This window comes from Pagrus pagrus, assembly GCF_965226575.1.
Source record: "Pagrus pagrus genome assembly, chromosome: 9".
Lineage (NCBI taxonomy): Eukaryota > Metazoa > Chordata > Actinopteri > Spariformes > Sparidae > Pagrus > Pagrus pagrus.
Window position 1 is genome coordinate 15,502,046 of NC_140193.1, and position 21,444 is coordinate 15,523,489.

Genomic DNA, 21,444 nt, shown 5'->3' on the forward strand with positions numbered 1-21,444 from the left:
TAATGTGATGGTGTCACAAGGTCAGTTTGGTTGGGCCCTTTCTGGTTGTCACAGTAAAGGGAATGGGTGAGTATTTAAAGTTGTCCTAGATCTTTTGACCACTAGTAGCACGATGTAGCAATGTTGTTACGAGTGGCTCCCCATATTATCTGTATATGCAGACAAAGCTATTCCACTGATTGATAGTTGGCAGTGGTAACATAGGTCAGGGTAGCTCGACACATTGCTTTCATGTTGCGCACCTGGAGAATGTTATGTTGCAGATACAATCATATTTTGTCCTGCAACCTGATTGGGTATTAACACTGATATAATATTACTAAGCAAGCTGGCACCGGTGACCATGGAGACGACTGAAACATTTCGCCAAGGCATTTATTGAAGAAGTTGCAGTGCTCTTTAATTTATGTCCAGTGACTCTTATCAAATGTGTTGAGCACCCTGCCATTAATCAGACTTAAAGCCCTATATAGGGCGAAGAAAGCTTGCGAACAAAGAAAACCAAAGTAAACCATGCAGGATTTAAAATATGTTTTTAAAAAATCAGCTGTGCAGTTGTTTTATTAGGAAGGAAATGCAGTCAACACATTTGTGAGGCCTCAAGGATACACATCATACATTGTGTTTGTTTACAAGTAAACTCCTCAGGTCACCTTTAAACCATGATACAAGAGATCGGTCGGTCAGTGTCTTTGTTTGCAAACTCTCAAAGATGAAGAAAGTCTAACTCTTGGGCAACAGCTATCCATTGCAAAGAAGATACATGATTATTGCAAAGGAAATATTTATTTGTTAGGGCATTTCCATTCAGGTGTTCTTATGCACACGTTTAATTGCACATACTATACATGAGGACAAATGCTTTTATAGGCTGTAGATGTTGAAGTTTCCTGGCTGTTGCACCCAGCACCATATTTACCAGCCTTTTGTGAACAAGCCAAATCTTAAAACAAGTATACAGGTGCCCTTAGGTTGTCTCATAAGGGAGCCAGTAGCACCCACATAGACGGCATCAGTGTGAGGCCAGGTCTTTAAAGAGCATCGCATTGATCACTCTGCCCTCATCTCTGCTTCCTACCGCACCCCCAGGAGAGTAGTAGCTGCAGGAACGAGGCGGGGGGGGGGGTCCAACTTTGATTTAATCCTCACCAAACACTGCATAATGTACACACACGTCTTCAATGGATCCCCAGTATGCCTATTTTAGTTATGTTTGTGTTACAGCATCAGTAAGCTGAGAAATGGAACAAGTGGGAGGGATGGTGGGTGATGACGAGGCTTATGCCTTCCTGACAGCTCGCATATTGTTAGAAAATGAACCTGCTATGTATGGTTGCCATATTAAGGGTTATTAATTTGAAATGTCAAGGCTTATTGCAGAAACACTGCAGCCATAATGAATCACATGGCCTATTATGTGTACACATACAAGGAATTTGACACTCTCTCTTTTGTTCTCAGTGTTACCCAGTGCTAATAGTTCTAATTGAAATAGAGAGAGAAATGAAAACAGCTTAAAAACAGGATGACTAAACTCAACAAAGATGGATGAAAATAAACATAGAACTATACATACAAGTCCATAAAAAGAAAGTTAAATAGGAACGTTTTCCTTTTTTCCTTTTTTCTTTGTTGAAATACATAAGCCTGTATCTGTCATTAATGTGTTCTTTCACTACAGCATTGGTTCCCAAACTTTTCTGCAGGGCTCCTCTTTTGTAGATAATATTTTCAAGCTCCCTACCCACACACACAAATTGACTGTAATTAATACAGAACTGCCACTTCACTGTGACATCCTACTGAAAACACTAAATAAGGAACAAGTCATCTTTATAGCTGAAGTATTAGAAGTGCAGCATGCGTCTTCTCTCAATTATTACTGTGAAGCAGCACTCATTGCTTTCAACAGATCTCAAAAAATGTCTAGCTGCACAAAAATGGAAACTCTCTTGGAACAAATCAACAAACTTGATAATTTTCTCTACAAGAAATACACTGCACTGTTGTCCTGGTGAAGCTGAGGGTGAGATATGCCTCGTCATGTTTTCTTGTCTTTGTTTTGGTAGTTGTCACGTTTGAACCCTGTCCATGCTTTGCTAGGCTACAGAATCGCGCCTCAATCATTTAGCCTCTACGCCCCTCACTTTGGCAACCACTGCACTACAACATTTTTGACAATTTGAAGCATTAATTCATAACAATATCCCTTTCATTTCTACATAGGCAGCTTTTTAAAAATTCTATTAAACGATCTGATCAAATACTTATCAGCAAACCCAACCATTTTCTTGTACCACAGGTTCCCAAGTACCTCTGTGATCATTTTTCCAAGCAATAATCATGATTGAAATGTTTTTAACTTTTAAAAACAGCCGTCTAATGTCCAGTATCAACAACACTGTCATCTGGAGCAATGAAGGCACTGTTTGTTTTTGTTGTTAGCATTTAGCAGCTGTACACTTGCCACATTTCGTAGCAAGTGTAATACATTTTGTGTTTCTCTTTTAGAAAGGATCATGATCAGAAGCACAGCTTAAACTTTGTGCCTTTTTAATTGGCGGGTACTTGAGATGTTTTGCAGAAATAAGAACTTCAGACGGGGCAGAGGAGGAAGTTGATTCGGTTCTTTATCCTTTCTGTGTTGTGGAGAGATTTCCCCTCAAACATAAATGTAATTCTGTGGTCAAATTTAGTCCTTGCAGTCTTAACCACAGTTGAGCAGATCATTTCTAGTATCAAGACAGCGTTTTTTTGCCCTTGGAAACGCTGTGTTTTGCTGTGCTTCTCTTCCTCCTCCATTATGAGGCTTTGCCTTCAGAGTGATGCTGTTATTAGCTGTGCCTGGACATGCCTATATGTGCCACACAGCCGGCAAAAAGGGCCTTTTAGGCACGCCGCGCTGTGGTGTTTCAACACACTGCCTCCCAGAAAGCACCACAGTGGAATTTTCCCACTTTGTTAAAGTCCATTACACATGAAAAATCTGTCTGCCTCCTGCTTTCACCACCGCGCTACTGGAGTCACACTCTGTGACCCGGTTTTCATCCGAATCAGGCACAGACACACATAGACCAACTCCAACCTGCTTTGCAAAGCCCAAGCGCTAACCTTGCTATGAGTGCAACAACTCCTGCACCCTCTTAATGGCTTGATGAGCTGACTGAATTATTAGCCACCTGAGATACCGATGCAAGACACTGTCATGTTTTAATGAAGCCAAAGTCATCTTTGTCTAAGTGACCCAGCTTAAGGACTTAATAGTTGGGGCCAGGACGAAACTTCAAGGCAACGTTTTTGCCATTTTGCATTTCCATGCCATAAGCGCAGCAGAAAGGTTGAACTCTCTCTCTCTGCAGGCGATAGTGTCTATTCCACCTCCATAGGCGAAATAAGGACTCTAATTACAATCGACTAGTGATTTTCTCCGCTCCTCAGGGTCTTATCTGCCTTCCTCTCCGTCGTGCTACCGCTGTGACACAGGCAAGGAGAAATCTAGAGGCATAAGCATTCTGGCCTCGATTATAGTCATAAAAATGGAAGCCTGGCTCTGAGCAATTACCCCATGGGGGAGCAGAATGAGTATAAGAGGGAAAGAGTGAGACAGATTCAGAGGGGAGGGATACAGGTGAAGGAGAGTGCTCAGATATACAGTGGAAAGACAAAAAGCTCAGATACAGAGGGAGAGCGCAGAGGGTGGTGAGAAAAAGGGAAAAGGACAAAAGTGAGAGTGTGAGCATGATGGAGGGAGGCAGAGTCAGAGAGGCTGTCACCTGTGAATGGTTCTCTAAAGCGCTGTGGCAGGAGGCTGTCAGCGCAGTGGAAAACAGAGAACAAGGAAAAGAGGAAGAGGAGATAATCTGCCCCCAATGTGACATGATGTCAAAAGAGTGGTGTGTGTTTCTGGCACGGCACTGCGCTGTCGTTTTGAACCCAGCCCCGGGAGATCTCCCCCAAACTAGCCTGTTAATACTCATCATCGTCAATGTCATCATCATCATTATCACTGTAATCACTGCCACCGTCAACAGCGCACGCAGAGGACCCGGTCATTGGGGAGCAGGAGTTGTTCTCAGGAAGGTGGAAGCACAGTAAATACTGTGGGGCTGTCCTTGGACTGGCATATGCCCCCTGAGGAAGTTAAGGTACTTGTCTGAGTGAATCACCAATGAGGTTTATGTCTCCGTATCATCTCCTGCCCAAACATCTCTCAGATGAGTTTCTCTAAATGACTGATCCTGAGGTAATCGCCCAAGTCACTGCACTCTTTGTTCAACACAGCAACCTCCAGATTGACACTCCCTAGATTGCTTACTCTCCTCATTTTGGCCGGGAGCAATGTTCTTTTTGTCTGACACAACGCTATTGATCTCTCCGAGGAATTGTATGTTCACAGGTCTACGTGAATTGCACTGGCTGTGTGATTGCACCGCGGCAGCATTTTTTGGTTTTTGTTCCAATAGAGGAGATACAGATTGCCTTTGTGAGTTACTCTCATTTACTGCCACTCTGCCTCGGCGTTATTATCGGCGGCATCACATAAGAGGCTTTTGTTGGGATTCAACAACTTGTAAGTGCACAAAAACAACAGCAGGTCTCGTAGAAAACTTAGATCAGAAGGATTTTTAAATGTAGGGAAAGTCTTTTGAATTCAGGCTTTTACGCAGGTGCTAAAAGCAGCAATGATAAGATGATGAAGTTGGATTAAAAGCGCCAGTAGTATGTGTCGGACATGGGCCCTCGCAAAAATCAGGTTTTATGTGCATTAGAAGAAAGTTTTTTAGGAAACTTTGCGTCCGCTAAAATTTTAAATTATTTCAAATGATGATGCATATTGCTGGTTCCACTTGAACTGCTAATGGTGCATAAATTGTGCTTTTAAGGTGTAATTATGTGCGTCACACTGTGAATGTTAATGAGACAGAAATGGAAAGGCATTTACTTTGGTGAGTTAAGTTTGTGGAGAACAGAAAACCCATCAGCCTTTGCATTTTGTCTATTTCCAGCATGCTTCTTCTGCCTGCTCAAAACACCTGTCTCTGTCACACTTCAGCAACAAATCTGTTGCATTTAAATGACTTAGTGCTTGTAAATGAGCCAAGACTGTCAAAGTGGATGAACAAATAAATAGGAAAATCCTCCCAACAAAAAGAATTTCGCCTGGAAACAAAATTTGAATTGTGGATCTGCTTGTGAGTGCTGACAGGATTTTTTCTTCTCTCCCCTCCGCAAAGTCAGTCGTCTGTGTCTTTGTTATTGACAGTCTTTCTTTTGTTGTCAATCTCTTGTGCGGAAAGTGCTTGCTGCTGCAGTTGCCAATGCAGATGACAGCTCCTTTAATAGCAATCAACACACGAATATACAGTTTCTTCAGTGACATTTATCAAGCAAGTCGTAACTTCCTTTTCATGCTCAAATGTAGAAAATGATGTTTTCAGTGGTCTTACTTATCTGTGTCACCAGCATGTTTTACAACGTTGGATTATTTTTGGAGTGATGAAATCTGGAGATCATTGTTATAGTAATTTTGAAATAATGCTAATCTTTTTATGGAGTAATCTGAGTACTCCAGATCACGTCTCAGTTGTTTTGTTTCCTGCGGCAACAGTTTAAAGGTCCAGTGTGGAGGATTTAGGGGGATTCAGGCGCAACAATACAAAAAGTGTTCTTTACTAGTTATCATTAGTCTATAATCACCTGAAAGTAAGAATTGTTTTGTTTTTGTTATCTACAGAGGAAGCAGGTCCTCTTCCATGCAGTCCATCACGTTGCATGTTGCTTGTTTTTAGCAGCCACTAGCAGAGGGAGAGACTAGTCCGAATTTTACAAAGAAATCAGTTTATGTATGCAGAATCTTTAATAGGGCTGGACTGGAAAACTCTACTGTTCAGATATTTGTTCATTTGGTAGGTGTCTCGTTTTCAATTTTGGGATTCAGATATGTTTTTTTGTTGTTGTTGGATATTTTTTGTTGAGTATAGACTATCAATGAAGGTGAACTGCAAAACATCTGTTACTATGTCAGAAAAAAGTGCCACTGAATGCTACAAAATTATCTCTGTCATAGCACCTTACACCAGATTATTGAAGTTTTTTTATAATTTTTTTTATTTTCTATCTAGATAGGAATTCTTTAAAACACCCTAGAAATGTATTTTTCATCACAGTTAGAGGACAGAGAAACTTGAGGCATGGATTTAACTATATGCATTATTAACCGTTACTATGACCTTTGCTTATAGTCATTATGTGAAGTGGCGAGCTCAGAATCACAAGCAGCAAAAGTGTACTGGTACAACATGGAGGTCACCACGATGAGACACATGATTGGACAGTCACAGGGAGCGAGCAGAAAATTGTACATGCACCAGGAAACCACATTTTATAAGAACCCATATTCTGTGTTATCCGGCTTTGACCTGTATATACAACTGCAGTAAGTCATTTTGCTCTGGATGGAAGAATTAAAAAAAAAATCATTTTAGTAGCGCTGCAAGTTTGCTGCTATAAATGCTTGTAATGCGGCATTAGAAACCCTGGCAGAAATGATGTTCTATTGTAAACTTGCTTTTCCATTATCTGAGAGTGAATGATGTTTCACATTCCTGTTTGTGGCCTCTTGTCACATTATCAGCTTATACAGTATAAAAGCTGCGGTGCAGCTGTGGGTGCTAAAGCAATTTTCTCCCTGTGATTCACCTATAGCTACGCCTGCAGCTGTACACTCTCTTACCTCAGCAAGCCACTTTACTGTATTTTTAAATGCCTTTCCATCCGACACGGTTATTATTATAATTCTGCTATGGTGGCAGCCAGTCTCCACAAAACCTTAGTATTTTAACAAGGTGACTTTGTGGCAGTTTTTGTGAGTAATTGCACTGTGTGGTTCCTTCAGGTCTGGTCACACGGACTGTTCTGAGGCCTGTTCTCTTCGCTCACACCTCAGGCCTGCTTTTCTGTCCCCGCTGCTGCAGAAATCCTTTAACCTCTGCTGTCATTCTCCCACTGCGCTGCATTGTCGGGCTCTCGTTGGAACTGGTCTGCCACGCTGCAGTGGGGATGCAGAGCTGTCAAGCCTCATTGCCATTTAATGAACAAACATATTTCTGGTAGATTCCTGTCTTTGGTTAAGAGGCAATGCCATCTGCACTGGTTATGCATAATGGATCTGAATATCATAAATGAACGTGCAAGTCTTTCTTTCCAGGCCCAGGCCCAAATGGCAGCAGTACCAAAACACACTTTAACACAGGCTCACATGGGCTACAAGAACTATTAAGGATAAGATCTCAGGTCTTAATTGATAGTGAGATTTGGACACTCACTACCAAGACTACCTACTAAAAATTGCCATGATGTATACCTCTCAATTATTTTCTGTCATATAAAGGAAGGTGCTGAGTTACCAAGAATATTTAAGCACAATTTCACACATCACAGCACTGCATCACATTATCGTAATCTGTCATACTGTGGCATGTCTGATGTTGTAGGTGCCTTGTTTTACATACAGGAGGTGAAAGGATGCATCTGTTCAGTTACTAGGTTGTGTCTGTGCAGAACTGATGTGAACATGCATTCCTGTACAGACATGCCAGTTAGATAGATGGCGTCACATGTCTTAGTAGCAAAGTGGAGGGAGTCGGATCAAGGTGATGTTCCAATCCTTAACCTGAAATTAAAGCAAAACTACCTTTCAAGTCAGAATATTTGATACCAAGACCATATTTTCTGCATAAACACTTAAAGACAAATGTGTAGCAGACTGCAATTCCAATTTATATGATTTCATTTTGACTTAAGGAGAATAAACTTCCATAATCAATCTTTACATTCATGCACCCAAACCTGCCCGCCAAAGCATTAGATATGCATTAAAATGTTTTGGATAATGTATTCATGCTCCCTGAATTGAAAATTGTAAGCAGACAAACAAGCCACGGTACAGTATACACTGACACCAGACTGAATGATTATTTGAGGGAGGGAAACAACAATTCAAGTGTGTGCTTGTTGACCATTTAGTGTGTGAAAAATGTTCGAAACTCGAGTAGTATGGAGAGACTTTAGATCACAGACAATCTCGGTTGAAGAGCTGGGCTCGATTGGAAACTTTGTTTACCTCAGAGTCAGCAGCCTCTCTTGGAGGGCTTCTACTTTTAACTGGTTTTATTGCAAAACAAGATGTTTATCTTTTAGAAGAACTGAAGAAAATTAAAACTTGGATTTTTAGAAGATGGTAAATAAGGAACATCCTCAATAGATTGTTTGATTCTTGATTGCTTGGCTGTGCCAAGTTTCTGTCTTTCAGTGCTGAATTCAAGTATGCTGTGTAACATTTAATGTCACTTGGTAATTAACGGAAAAAAAGGACCGTATGAAACAGAAACAGGTTATTGTTGATCGTCATGAGCTGCAATGATTAGTTGATTAATCGATCGAAAGAAGCTGGCTGTTCTGATAATCGTTTAAATATTTCAGTCATTTTTCAAGCTAAAAAGGCAAACTGGATCAAATAATTTTTGTTTTTTGTTACTGATGAGAGAAAATGAAGTGTCTTTGGGTTTTGGCCTCTGGGAAATTTTGATGAGCACTTTCATAATTAATCGTGAAAATCATCAGCAGCAACATTATGATGTTGAAAATAATCCTTAGTTGCAGTACAATTGGTATATGTTTATGTTATATGGCTGCATGACATTTGGGGATTGTGTGTGCGTAAGCCTCTGTTATCTATGCTGCACCACAGTCTCTGTGCTGAACCAGCAGCGGGCACAAGCCACTTCAGGCATTTCAGATGGGTCTTGTATTGTCAGCATCCATAAAGATGACAAGGGAGCCTGTATATTGGTTCTGTGGTCTACTGCCATGTGTCATCTGTTTCTTTAGGGCCTGTCTGAGGACACAAGGGGACAGGATCTGAATCAGCTCCTGGACTACAGGCAGATCAAGCCCAACAGGCTCATTATAATGGCAAATAAAAGCGTTGAGGCCTTGTTGGTACAGGAAAGCTGGCCACCCATTGTCCCTGTCCTCTCTTTCTACACTAAGCCTGGTACCGTCCAAGGCTGGGCCCACACCCGTTAAATAAGCATAGGCCTTGTTTAATGGTCATTACTGCTGCGCTCAGTCTGATCGTTAGGCTGAATAGATGTGTCCCGTTCTGTGTAGGGGCCAAGCATGGCAAATGCAATGAATTACACCGGACAGTGAGTACTCTCTCTCCATTACTAATGTGAGCCCTACTTATGAGTGTGATCCTTGTCCCTGTTTCATCAGACCAGGGCCACTTTTGGCACATAGCCCTGTGCTATCACAAGCTAATTATGGACTATATTGGATCCATATTCATAATAGTCTAAATGATTCATGCAGTATAAGGAAAATCTGTTGAAAAACGTGTGAGAGAAAGAAAGTTTTAAAATGCTTTCTTGCAAAGGAAAGCCTGAGGATGACAGAGTAAAGAGGGATGGCAGTGATCCTCCAAGCAGGGCTTTCCACAAGGATATGGAGTAGCCAGCTAGATGGTGAAAAATTGCCAGCTAGGTGGGTTCATTTTTCCTGTAAAATCCCAAATTTGGTGGCCTCAGGCACATTTTGATGCCACAATTCCATCATACACTGATCTTAGCTAGTGCAGTGTTTCCCACACATACACTTTACCTGGGCGAGTTTGCGCAAAGGTATATTCGTTAACAATTTAAAAAATTTTTTTTATAACTTCTATTTTTTTATCCGCCTGAGAACATGATGGACATGGACAATCTCCACTCGCTCTCCCCCTCCTGCCTAATGACATTTGCACATGAGAGAGAGAGATAGAGAGAGAGATGTTCTCTGGTAATACATCCCTCTTGTAAAGGCACTGATTGTGATGTGACCTCTCCCATTTAATGTAGGTTTACTAATGTTGTTGTTTTGTACAAGTTTGTAAGTGTACCTGGTTGTTGTGATGTCATTCGGCACCACGTTGATTTTGATCATTTTGAGAGGCTATATAATAAACAACAAGCTTCATCCACATGCAGCTCACCTGCTGCTGTGAAAAAAATCCAAAACATGAGATGTGTTTTTTGGGCGATTTTGAGAGCTGGACCCAAATATTCAGCTATTCTGATACTAGTTTGTTGGGTAGGTATTTGTTTTCCAATTTTGGTGTTTGGATTACGCTGTGATTATTTCACAAAGTGCATGTCAACGGGGACAGGGTTTCCCATAAATTTGTTTATTTGTGGCAAAATAGGCCTCCACATATTGATTTTCTATTTTCAGATCTGTGCTGTCTCACTCTCTCTCTCATTTACACATGGCATAGTGTTTCCCACACATAGACTTTACTTGGGTGGGCTGCCCAGTTATATTAACACCCATTAAAATATATTTTTATCTTATTTTTATTTTTTTTTGTTATGTTTTAAGTCTGATAGAATGATGCCATCCGCAGTTGATTAACTAGTGGACAATCTCCTGCGACTCGTTCCCTCCCATACCTGTACCTGCTCTTCCAGAGGTGGAAAGGCAAAAGCAAGATGAGCAAATCAAATTAGTTTATGAGCAGACACTAACTAGCCGGAACAAAACATTGAATATTTGCTGTTGATTACTACCGAAGCTCCAAAGCCCAAAAAATTGTATTCAGGACAGCCCTAGACTTGATTAAACATACTGCTGAGGTCACCAGACCCGACACATGCTGGGAGAGAGAAACAGAAAGGGAGGCAAGTTAGTGTATGTGCATTAAGGTGGACAATTGAAGCAACACTATCAACACCTGAAGCGATTCTGAAATAGCACGTTGATTTTTGAATCTCATTGTCTACCTGCAAATGCAGATGCTTTGTAGCTCTGCAAAGCTACCGGAGAGGCCATTAAACTCTGCATTACAGAAAAGGTGCATTGTTGTTTCATAGCTGCAGGATCAGAGAGAGTATGCCACCTAACTCTTCTATTCTCCTGCTTCTCTGAAGTGCTCCCATAATAAAAAATGCAATTTAGTGTAAAACAACTTTCTTACAAAAATCAATACAACAGACACAAGAGTTGTACAACTGAGAAGAGAGCCTCGACCAATTTGTCAAGCGATAGAAAAGACCTGGAGGACAGAGCTCCATGTAGGAAACTTTGGACTGCCTCCATGCCAAAAATAGCAGTAGGGCTGAACGATATGACATATTTATGACATCATTTTTGACAGATATTGCAATTGTAAATTTAGTCGCAACTTTAATGGGAATGGTCATTTTCACTGAAAAAAAAATAACGATGATGCGGATGATGATTCTAAGCATATTCCTCACATCTGGAGACTATGATTACTCTGAAGCACCACAAAGCTGTGATACATTTAATCAGAAAAAAATTGCTGCTCTTGTGTTTTCGATATTGCACTTGGCCATATTGCGATTTTGATAATAGTTATTAATTGTTCAGCCCTGAACAGCAGGGTTGCTGCAGGCATGCAGGCAGGATGCCCATCCACTATGGGCTCGGGGTAGCTCTGAATATCAGTAGTGACAGAGACCTCTGTGCCGCATGTCCATAACAGATGTCTCTCTCTTCTGTGCTTGATCAAGATCACAGATCATCTAATCAGCAGGACTGAAGGCCAACGCACTTTTGCGTGTAAAGTACTAAGAAAGGAATAGCTGTTTATTCCTCACATGCCTGCATGTAGCGCTGTATAATGAGAAGTGCTGCCTTAGATGAAGTTGCTGGACTTGAGAAGGTGACACAGTGCCAAACAAAACAGTCGGATAATGAGCTTAAAAGAAAGAAGGCGCAGAATTGGTTGGCCAAGAATAGTGACATTTGCATGAGCAGGAAATCTCTGTCTTTATAAAGACGGTAAACAAAGCGGTTTGGTCTGTGTCTCGCCATATATTTAATCTTTGTTCCATAAGCACCTGCTACATATTCATAAATGACACGCATATTGTAACTCAGTAAGCTTTACACATGCAAGAAAGTGCATATGTACGGTATATCATTGTGGATTTACACTGTATTACACTCCTGTATAATCACACAATGACCTACTGCTCCCAGACTCCCATATCTAGCAGTACTGATCTGTATTTAAAAGTTTGAATGTTCGATTTTTCTCCCTCCTGCCTCTTTTATCTGTGTGTGTCCATGTGGATTATATACCTCTCTTGTCACTTTCACCTTATGTTCTCTCTCTCGCATATTGGTGGGAGAATCTCACACTGGAGTAATTCCAGATTTGTATAAGCAGCAGTTAGACTGTGTTTGAATCAACCCCCTCTCTCTCTCTCTCTCTCTGCATGAATGTGAGGCTCCCCTATTATTCTTTGTCCTCTCTCTCCTATACATCGAATTCCTAAATGCAATTCTTATCCCTTGTTTCCTTCGTAAAAGTCATCTTATATTTGCTGAACCAGCAGTGGGCAGAAGCCATCTCAGGCCCTTTGAATGCATACAGGATACAGGCGTCTTTGTGTGTGTGTGTGTGTGTGTGTGTGTGTGTGTGTGTGTGTGTGTGTGTGTGTGTGTGTGTGTGTGTGTGTGTGTGTGTGTGTGTGTGTGTGTGTGTGTGTGTGTGTGTGTGTGTGTGTGTGTGTGTGTGTGTGTGTGTGTGTGTGTGTGTGTGTGGAAATGGTGTCAAAATAGTTCAATCCCTCGATTTATTTTGTGGGAAAACTACACTGCCAGTATGGTCTATCCCTTAAAAGGGCTCAATCCTGAGCCTTAGCAAGAGAATAATCTGTATTGTCAGTGACCTTCACGTTCTGTTTCGATGTTAAGAAGGATTTGGTTGAGTATGTGCACGATCAAGAGTTTAGATCTCAAGATTTACAGCTGTAAGATGTTTTTGTAACAGCCCAAAGCAGCCCATGAATTCAATATGTCCTCCTCCCCTCGACAATCTGCGCATGCATAGTGTTCAACTACATTTCAGTATTTTGACTATTCATACTGAGTCACATCTGTCCCGAGAGAAGAATGAAAAAAGGGATGATTGGTTGGAATGAAAGGTTGAAATTGGCAATTTTCATGCAACTCAATCTCTCAACAGGGGTTATGTGTCACACACAGGATTGATGGCTCATTTCTTCTTCTAAGTAAATCAGTGTTTGGCCACTATCCCTGTCCTGCTCCCAGATGTATCTGTGAACATGTATCTGCACTCTGGGATGGACTGGGATAATAATCTGAACGTGAACATTTAATATGCTCGATAATTTTTTGGTATACAGGGGAATAAAACTGCTTTCTCCAGACAAAGTGGCAGCTCAAAGGCCAATTAAATTGGAGGAATACAGTTATATGTAGCCAAACATCAAAAAAATCAACAAAGTGAATATTTAACCTCTGAAAATATCTTTGGCAGAAATAGTTGTTATTTACTGTCTCTAAACGTTTTGTTCTGCATGGCCATGTTTCAGCCACATCAGCCAGTGCCAGTGCTAATTAAGTATAGTTATGAGAGAAGGCACTATTTATTGCTAGATTATTACTGAATTTGTCTGATTTGGAGTTTATTTTAACTCCTATGTTTCGTCATTGTACTTCAAAGTAGATATCAGTCTCACTGCAGCTGAACTGGAGCTGCATTTGTTGTGTTAAGTTGCTGCTAATGCAAACTAAACATTCCTTGCTGCTTCTTGGCATTAAAAGCTTTCCACCGGGAACCCCCTGGGAAGCTTTTATTGAGAAGCAGCTACAGGAAATGCATTTTATCTCACATCAAGATTAGCAGTGCTTTGTAGCTACACTATTGTAAAATGAAAACTGGTTTACACAGTAAGGTGTGGACATATTCTGCATTACTTTGTTGGTGGACTGGGTTTGAGTATTGCAAAAGAAGAATGGTACCAGAGGTACCAGCCACTGTGAGCTGCTGTGTTTTATGTTGTTTGTGCAAATGCAAACACACCTCCTGATGAATAAAGCTGCAACTAATTTTTATTTTCATTATTGATTAATCTGCTGATTATTTTCATGATCAATAGATTAATCATTTAGTCTGTGAAATATCAAAAAATTGTGATTCAGTTTCCTAGAGCCCAAAGTGACGTCTTCAAATGCCCCTTTTGTCCAACTTAGCAGTCCAGTCCAGCAAGAATCTTAATTTACTATCAAGAAAAGCAGCAATTTCTTACATTTATGAAGCTGGACCTAAAAAAATTTAGTGTTAATGACATTTTTGCTTGGAAAGTGACGATTAATTATCAAAATAGCTGTCAACAAATGTTCTTTTAATGGATTTATTAACGAATCTTTGCAACTCTGGTCATGACGATCAACAATCCATACCATGCGGTCCTTTTTAGTCTATTGATTTTATATTTTTATTGATTGTGGATTATGTCCTTGATTTATCGATTAGTTGTTTTGTCTATGAAGTGTCATTAAATGGTGAAAATGTTAAACAGTGTCTCCCCCGACGCCAAAAACAACGTCCTCAAATATTGTTTTGTCCACAACCCAAATATGTTCAGTTTATATTGAAAGAGGAGTAAAGGAAACAGAAAAAATCACATTAAAATGGTAACTTTACCAATTGTACACATTAAAGTTTTTTTTACAGTATGTTTGAAAAGGAGGAAGACGATGTGGGGGGAAAAAAAACAATATCTCTGGTTCTGTATGGATTTGTTCGATTTGTTATGACCTGTTCACAATGAGTCCAACAGTGTTATAGGAGTGCAATGCTAGACCAGTGGACTGCTTTTCAAAACAGAAAAGCACCTATATCACTCACAGTTCAACTGAGCTATGGAGTGACATCACTGGAGGCAGTTTATCAGATTACATGCAGCTTCCTCTGGAGCCACAAAGGTGTTCATGCTACTTTTTTCACATATGCAGTAGTACTCCCGAAGACCTGTAAACACACGTTAATGTGTAAAATTGGTGGAGTTGACCTTTAAGAAGAAAATCTGATTTATTTTTCTATATCATAGCATCTTGGGCAAAAAACATTTTCTTTGGAATGAAGAAAGGTCTCTTCAAATTTACATATGCGCTACTCAAGATTAGATCAGGGTTTCTCATGGCACCACACAGGTATCCCTGCCACACGAAAAAATGCCATTATATCAAGGAAATAGGACTTAGCAGTTTTCCCTCCTGCATGCTCCCTCTCACTGCAGTCAAGTCTTCAGGAGAGGAGAGCAGTGGAGGGTATAAAGCAGTAGTTTGGGGGGAGGGGTGAGTAGAGCATTTCTACAATGTGAAAGGAAATTTCAATGTGCCCTCAGGGAACATTGGAGAGTAGGTGTGAAAAGTAGGCTGGTCTAAGTGCCGAAGATTGACTAAACTTCCTCAGACAGGTCACAAAAGAAGCTGAGAGCCGCTTTGTGCAAGTGTGTGTGGTGTATGTGTATGCAGCTGGCTGTGAATGTAATTGACCATGGTAATGGACATTATAAGGGACAGTAAGGATTGCAAGGCGAGAATCCTGCCATCTGTACACAGAGTTATGGTGAGTAAGGCCTTTTTGTGAGACCATAAGTGCTGGTGCTGGAGTGCTGGATACTCTTTTACTCTTTATACTGCCATGTTTGCAGTGTGGATGAGTAAAAAGGTATTTCTAAGGTAAACCAGATTGCGTCTGTGTGTGCAGTCATTTTCTATGTGTACAAAAGACCCTGTGTGTGTCTTATGAGTGTCACGATGCAGTGCTTGGAAGAAGAGAGCTGCGCAAGTAATAGCCTCGCTCAGGCTAGATAATTAGTCAAATGCTGATTTCTACTCGACTCCCATAGGAGCAGTGCCACCGAGGCTAAATATCACCCACTGAAGTGGTGCTTATCTCACTGTGTGGGCTGGAAAAATGGCAGTACCATATAGCCTGTGTGTGTGTGTGTGTGTGTGTGTGTGTGTGTGTGTGTGTGTGTGTGTGTGTGTGTGTGTGTGTGTGTGTGTGTGTGTGTGTGTGTGTGTGTGTGTGTGTGTGTGTGTGTGTGTGTGTGTGTGCATGTTTTGTGTACGGGAATGTATATGGTGTCTATTTTTAAAGCTACTCATGAGCAAACATTTCAATTTTGAATTAGCTTTTTTGCATTGCCTATTTTCTAATTTGTGTAATCATTAACCTCGACGCCACAATGAAGCACAACACTGTTGAAGCAAGCTGTCAAACTGTCAACCTCCCTCCCTCATATTGACTTCATATTTGTCATATCTGTCAATAGAAGTACGTTAAGCTCTCTCTGATGAGTATGCATTCCTGACCCTCTGGCCCATTTTTTTTGTGTGTGTGTGTGTTTATGTGCAGGAGCTCCAGTTTGAGCGGCTAACCAGGGAGCTGGAAGTGGAGAGGCAGATTGTGGCCAGTCAGCTGGAAAGATGCAGACTCGGGGCCGAGTCGCCAGGCGCTGGTAGCAGCAGGTAATGAGAAGATGCACATACACACACACACATACAGACAACTACAATCCAACACATGGCTTTTTCATCCTTCACAGCAGTGGCCATATTCCATAGTGTAACCTTATGGCATAGTGATGGAGAAAACCCAGTGTGCTCAGTTCTGATTGGACAGTAAATCTGAACACAATCCCCACCTGTCCTGTTATTTTGAAACAGACATATTGCTCCAGTGTAGTCTAAGCTAATCAGAAACACATCAGTGCAGGATTTTGTCCTGCTGAATTGACTCAAGTCACCTTTAAGCTAAGCGGAAATGAAAATATAAAAACTGGATTTGTAGGCAGAAATATTAAGCCTATGTTTATCAGTGACAGCATGTGTATGCGCTTGTGAATGTGCATGATAGTTGAGTGTTGTTTGCTCAGTGAAGCACTGCTGTTAGTGTGGAAGGAGTGTGGAGCTTCTGAGTTTGTTCTGGGAACTCATTCCCACTTCATCAGCTACGGCTCTAGGCCGCCTGATCATCACACCTCAGTGACCGCACATTCTGTCCTGTCTGCTGTGGCTCAGACATGTCAGGTCCATTTGTACAGCTCAATACCGCATACAATATCCCAATGGGCTTCACAGAGCCGCTGTGAAGAAGGGCTGACACCAGTCTTATATCATCACGTGGCTTTGATGGTTTAACTCTAAGTATAATTTGTCAAAGATGCAGAAGATGCAGTGATGTATAGGGATGCTGTTGGCACTGACCAATAACAGCAGTAAAGATCAATACTGATATTTGTCCACAATGAATTAAACTTGTAATAAAATACTGCAAAATGATAATCGAGGTAGACATAATCTTGGCATTCAGATGGAAACAGACAAGACCCAAGCGTGGGGAGCTAACAGTGGTATTATTGTTGGTGCCACTCTCGCATTGACGGATTGCTTTGTTTTTCCTCAGAGCAGCAACTACTAACAACACAGGAGATTCACATATACGCCTTTCAAACTGCACAAAAATACAGCTAATACTCGCTAAATCTGGCTTTTGTTTCCAAATTGAATCTGCATTAGTCATGGATATTTATCCACTCTCGCTCTGATCAGCTGTGATGAAAACACAACATCTAACGTTGCTGTTAAGGCTGCTGGCTTGTTGATACTTTTCCATGCTTGAACATCATTGTGCTTGTCAGCTACCTGGTCGGTATTGCACATGTGCAACTCTCAACAGAGATGAGAAAAAACTGGTCCCTGATTTTCTGTTGCGTTCGTGATGACGAACGTGACACAAGGAAAACAAAATTGAAAGACAAAAGTCCCGGCATTGTGAAAGAGAAATGCCTACTTTTAGCCGGTTTACATATGGTAAAAACCTCACATATACATGCTAATTTTGGTGTGAAAGTGGTATTAGTCAATACTGGAGACCTGGGAAGCAGATATGGTGCCAGGCTGCCAGCCTGCCTGTATCACCAGTCAGCCTTCATTTTCCTGGGAGATTTTGTGCCCAGTGACAAACAAAATCGAATAGTGAGAGTGAGGTTTATCAGAAATTCATGCATCATCCTTTTCAGTTGCAGTTTCACGTATTAATGTGGACCATCTTTTTGGTCTGGTTAAAAATGTAATTCTTTAAAGCGGCAGGGGAAATTACAAAAGAGGTTAATTGACTGTGACATTTAAGAGATAGCTAAATAGTCTGATTTTTCAGGGACTATTAAAATGATGGTTCTTTGTTCCTTTTCCTAATTCCCTCCGGTCATGGCCAGCAGTTTTGATGGCAGCAGCTATACTGTGTGGTTATTTTACTAATGCTTAACCAACCATTGAAAATGTAACTGTTTTCATCATGTGTGGCTAATTGGAAAGTGTACGATTGTGTATAAGGTTGCGGATGTAAGGATATAATGGTGAGATTTTAAATTAAACAGTAAATTCCTAACAGTTAGGTAGTCAACCACCATTGTTTTCCATCCCCTCACTCTGGATGATCAGTGAAACGGAGTACTCTTCATACAAAAGGGAACAGTGCGATTACTTTGCTGACAGACTGGAGGCCTGATGATCACCTAAACTACTTTAAGTATTCTGATGCCTGGTTTGAGCTGCATTTGTACTCAAATGGGCCATGATACAATTGGGATATATCTGGATATATGACACTTGGTCTGAACAGGGGCTGTAATGGCTTCCTGCCATCTCCTCTTGCTTTGTCATAATGAGCCCTATGCCCTGACACATTGCATTCTTGCACTCCAGCCTGCATACCTGCAAAAAGTGCCCACCAACTACCAGCAGATTGCAGTACTCAGGAGTGAGAGTGTCCATTTCCCCTTTCTCCCTTTTTTAGAGAGCTGCAGGTATAGAGCAGCTTCAAGTGCTGCCAAAAAGGTCTGGACAACAGCTCTCTGAAAATATTCACTGCCGGCCTATTTACTTTCATTTCCTCTTTAAGAAGTGCTGTATTTCAGACCTCAATTTTAGTGTGTCCAACCACTCCAGCGATCATTTTTGGAGATATAAGCAACACCCTTGCTTTCCTGTGGTGTTCCCCGTAGTCACTCGTACACATTTACATTTAACACTCTGAATTGCACCTCAAGATTTATTTTAGCATCAAAGCTAGAGGACCAAGCAAGTTTCCTCTGCTCAGTCTTATATATTAATGGTGGTCTATGTAGTTTTAAAAAATAAATTCAAACTCAGAAACTCATATTTACAATACTAATAAGGTAAAAATGTTATTTGATTAATATCTTTCCATGATTGAATAAACAAGCTTTCCTCAGAGGGAAAGAAGGTCCCCAGAAAAGTGTTTGAAGCTACAAAGTTGGCGACTTAAAAGGGTTCTGCAAATATAAACACGGTAAATAAGTATGAAATTGGCCTGTCCTTTGAGGACAGGTTGTTAATTCAGCCATGGAAATCAATCGATGAAGATTTTCCTTTTCTGATTAAAATATCTTATCCAAAACTACATAGTGCACCTTTAAAAGGGTTTTTCTCTGTGTGCCAGTCACAATGAAAATCAGCACTCAAATCTGTTTTGTGCAGTGATCAGCTCATTCACTTAATTCACCAGTTCATCATTGGCAGCTGAGAGGCTTGGCAACATCAGTCTGTTGATACTGAGTAGATGACTAGCACTAAGGTCTACCCTGTTATTTATTTTTGCTTTTTAAAAATGTATTTCTGCATAATACAGCCACACAGTGGACAGCGTAGGGCCTGAATTATGCCATATTATATCTAATAATTTAGTAGTGCCAGGGACATTCCTATATATCTGTATTAATAGAGACTGGTTCCCTGTGTATGTAAGAACTGTTGAAGGAACCCAGGAGCCATTATTGGAACTCACACACTTTACCTCCATTTTTAAAAAGAATTTCCCCTTGTGGGATTAAAATAGTATAATAAAAAAAAATTGACTGAGGCAACCAGGGTCTAAATTTAGTTCCTTTTGTTGGTGTTCAGAGGTCAATCACAATCCTTAAGACAGCAACATCCATGCAGCTTTCATTCATGCAGTAAACAAGCACGAGTTGCAACAAATGTAGGGGATATAAAGGTGAAAATGCATTGCTATTTTTGTGGACATAATAATCAGTGATATTTTTAAAGCAACCAGGGTTTTCAGGATCCCTTTCTACCCCTGCATGGCTGTTGTGTGACAAGTGCAACTGTCAAATACAAAGACCAAGACTGTCTCTATGTTATTTCTTTGTGTGTGGAAAATTGCATCTTAAAGTTGCTTTTTAAACTATTATTGGCCTGATCGTCACAATTCTTCAGATGTGAATGGAACGCAAAATCGACTAGGATCGTGTTCAAATTCTCTAAATAACCTGCTGTGTAGCTTTGCTTCCTGATTTATTTTGCTCATGTTTCTAGCTGTAGCAAAAAGTCAATAATGTTTTTCTTTTTCAGTTATGAGTTGAGTTTGGATTTAATTATTTTGGATTCAACCCCAAACAGCTGTAGACTATAGAGATACGCGTCATTGGCATGAAAATAGCCACAAGACCTCCTAAAAACATAGGTAAGGGTTGAAGAGTGGGAAAATAAACAGGTCTTTCCAGCAGAAATCTATCTTTTTTGTCCAGGTTTCTTATCATCCTGTTCTATAAGCGTTTCAGAAAGCAGGTTTCTACAATCACAAAGACACCAGAGCATGTAAATGCAACCACTTTTCCCACTGGGGGACCAGTCACCATCCACCACCTCCTAGGGGCTCATTTAAAAAAAACATGTAACACCATTTTCACGCCTTTTCTTTAAAGCCAGAGAAGGACAAATAAAATGGCTGTCACTGGACATTTGTGTATGAATGGAGATTAGCTTTAACCATTGAGGTCACACTGCTTGGCTCAATAGCTCAGCTGGATGACCTCAGAGGTGACAGCACACTTAAGGGTTCTGATCGGAGTCATTACATTTCATGACACCTCCAGAGTTGACCACCCCATTTCTACAAGCATAGAGAGGGGTGATCATCAAACTTGACCTCTGGCAAAGATCCTTAAAGATGCAACCTCTGCTCAGCCAAAAGGGTTGATGGGAAATAAAGTGTCCTGTCAAGGTTAGACCTGGTGTTTATCAAAATCGGCAGCTTTACAATCACTTTACGCTGCCTTCACTCAGCCAGACGGTCGGCATGCAGCAGGAACAGTGCATCATCATTATGGTAGCCATTCTTCTACTTCATCTGCCATGGTTCAGTGGAGCACAACTCGCCAAACTTCCTCTTTTTAATTGCCTGTGTGCTCATTAAAATTCTGAGTCATGCGTCTTTGAGCTCATTGAGTGTCACCTTAGATGGAAAAATAGCAGCAGTTGCAACATCAGCCGCTTGATAATAATGACCAGTAAATAGAGGATATTAAAAAGAAATGGGTGGCAAAACTGCTCCGAGGTCTCCTGCTTGGCCTCTGTCTGTCATAATAACCAGTCTTGGAAAAATGGCTATGAGAAAGAGGATGGCTTTCTGTTCCCTTTGGTCAGGAAGTATTTTCATAGGTACATAAATAAGTTGAAATTATTAGGTGGCTGTTAAGATGGCCTGCAAGGCTGTTCTGCATTTTGCTCTCTGCTGAGGACTTGACTGTA

At 40.8% G+C, this 21,444-nt stretch overlaps 1 protein-coding gene across 5 annotated transcripts in view; it reads left to right on the top strand.

Annotated features, from left to right (window-relative positions):
• pkp4 (plakophilin 4) overlaps positions 1–21,444 on the top strand; it is a 93,421-nt gene that overhangs the window by 22,749 nt on the left and 49,228 nt on the right. For all 5 annotated transcript variants that reach the window (XM_084361865.1, XM_084361867.1, XM_084361866.1 and 2 more), the window contains one exon: positions 16,244–16,356. In XM_084361865.1, coding sequence (XP_084217991.1) covers positions 16,244–16,356 — 113 coding nt within the window. The remainder of the gene's footprint in view (positions 1–16,243; positions 16,357–21,444) is intronic.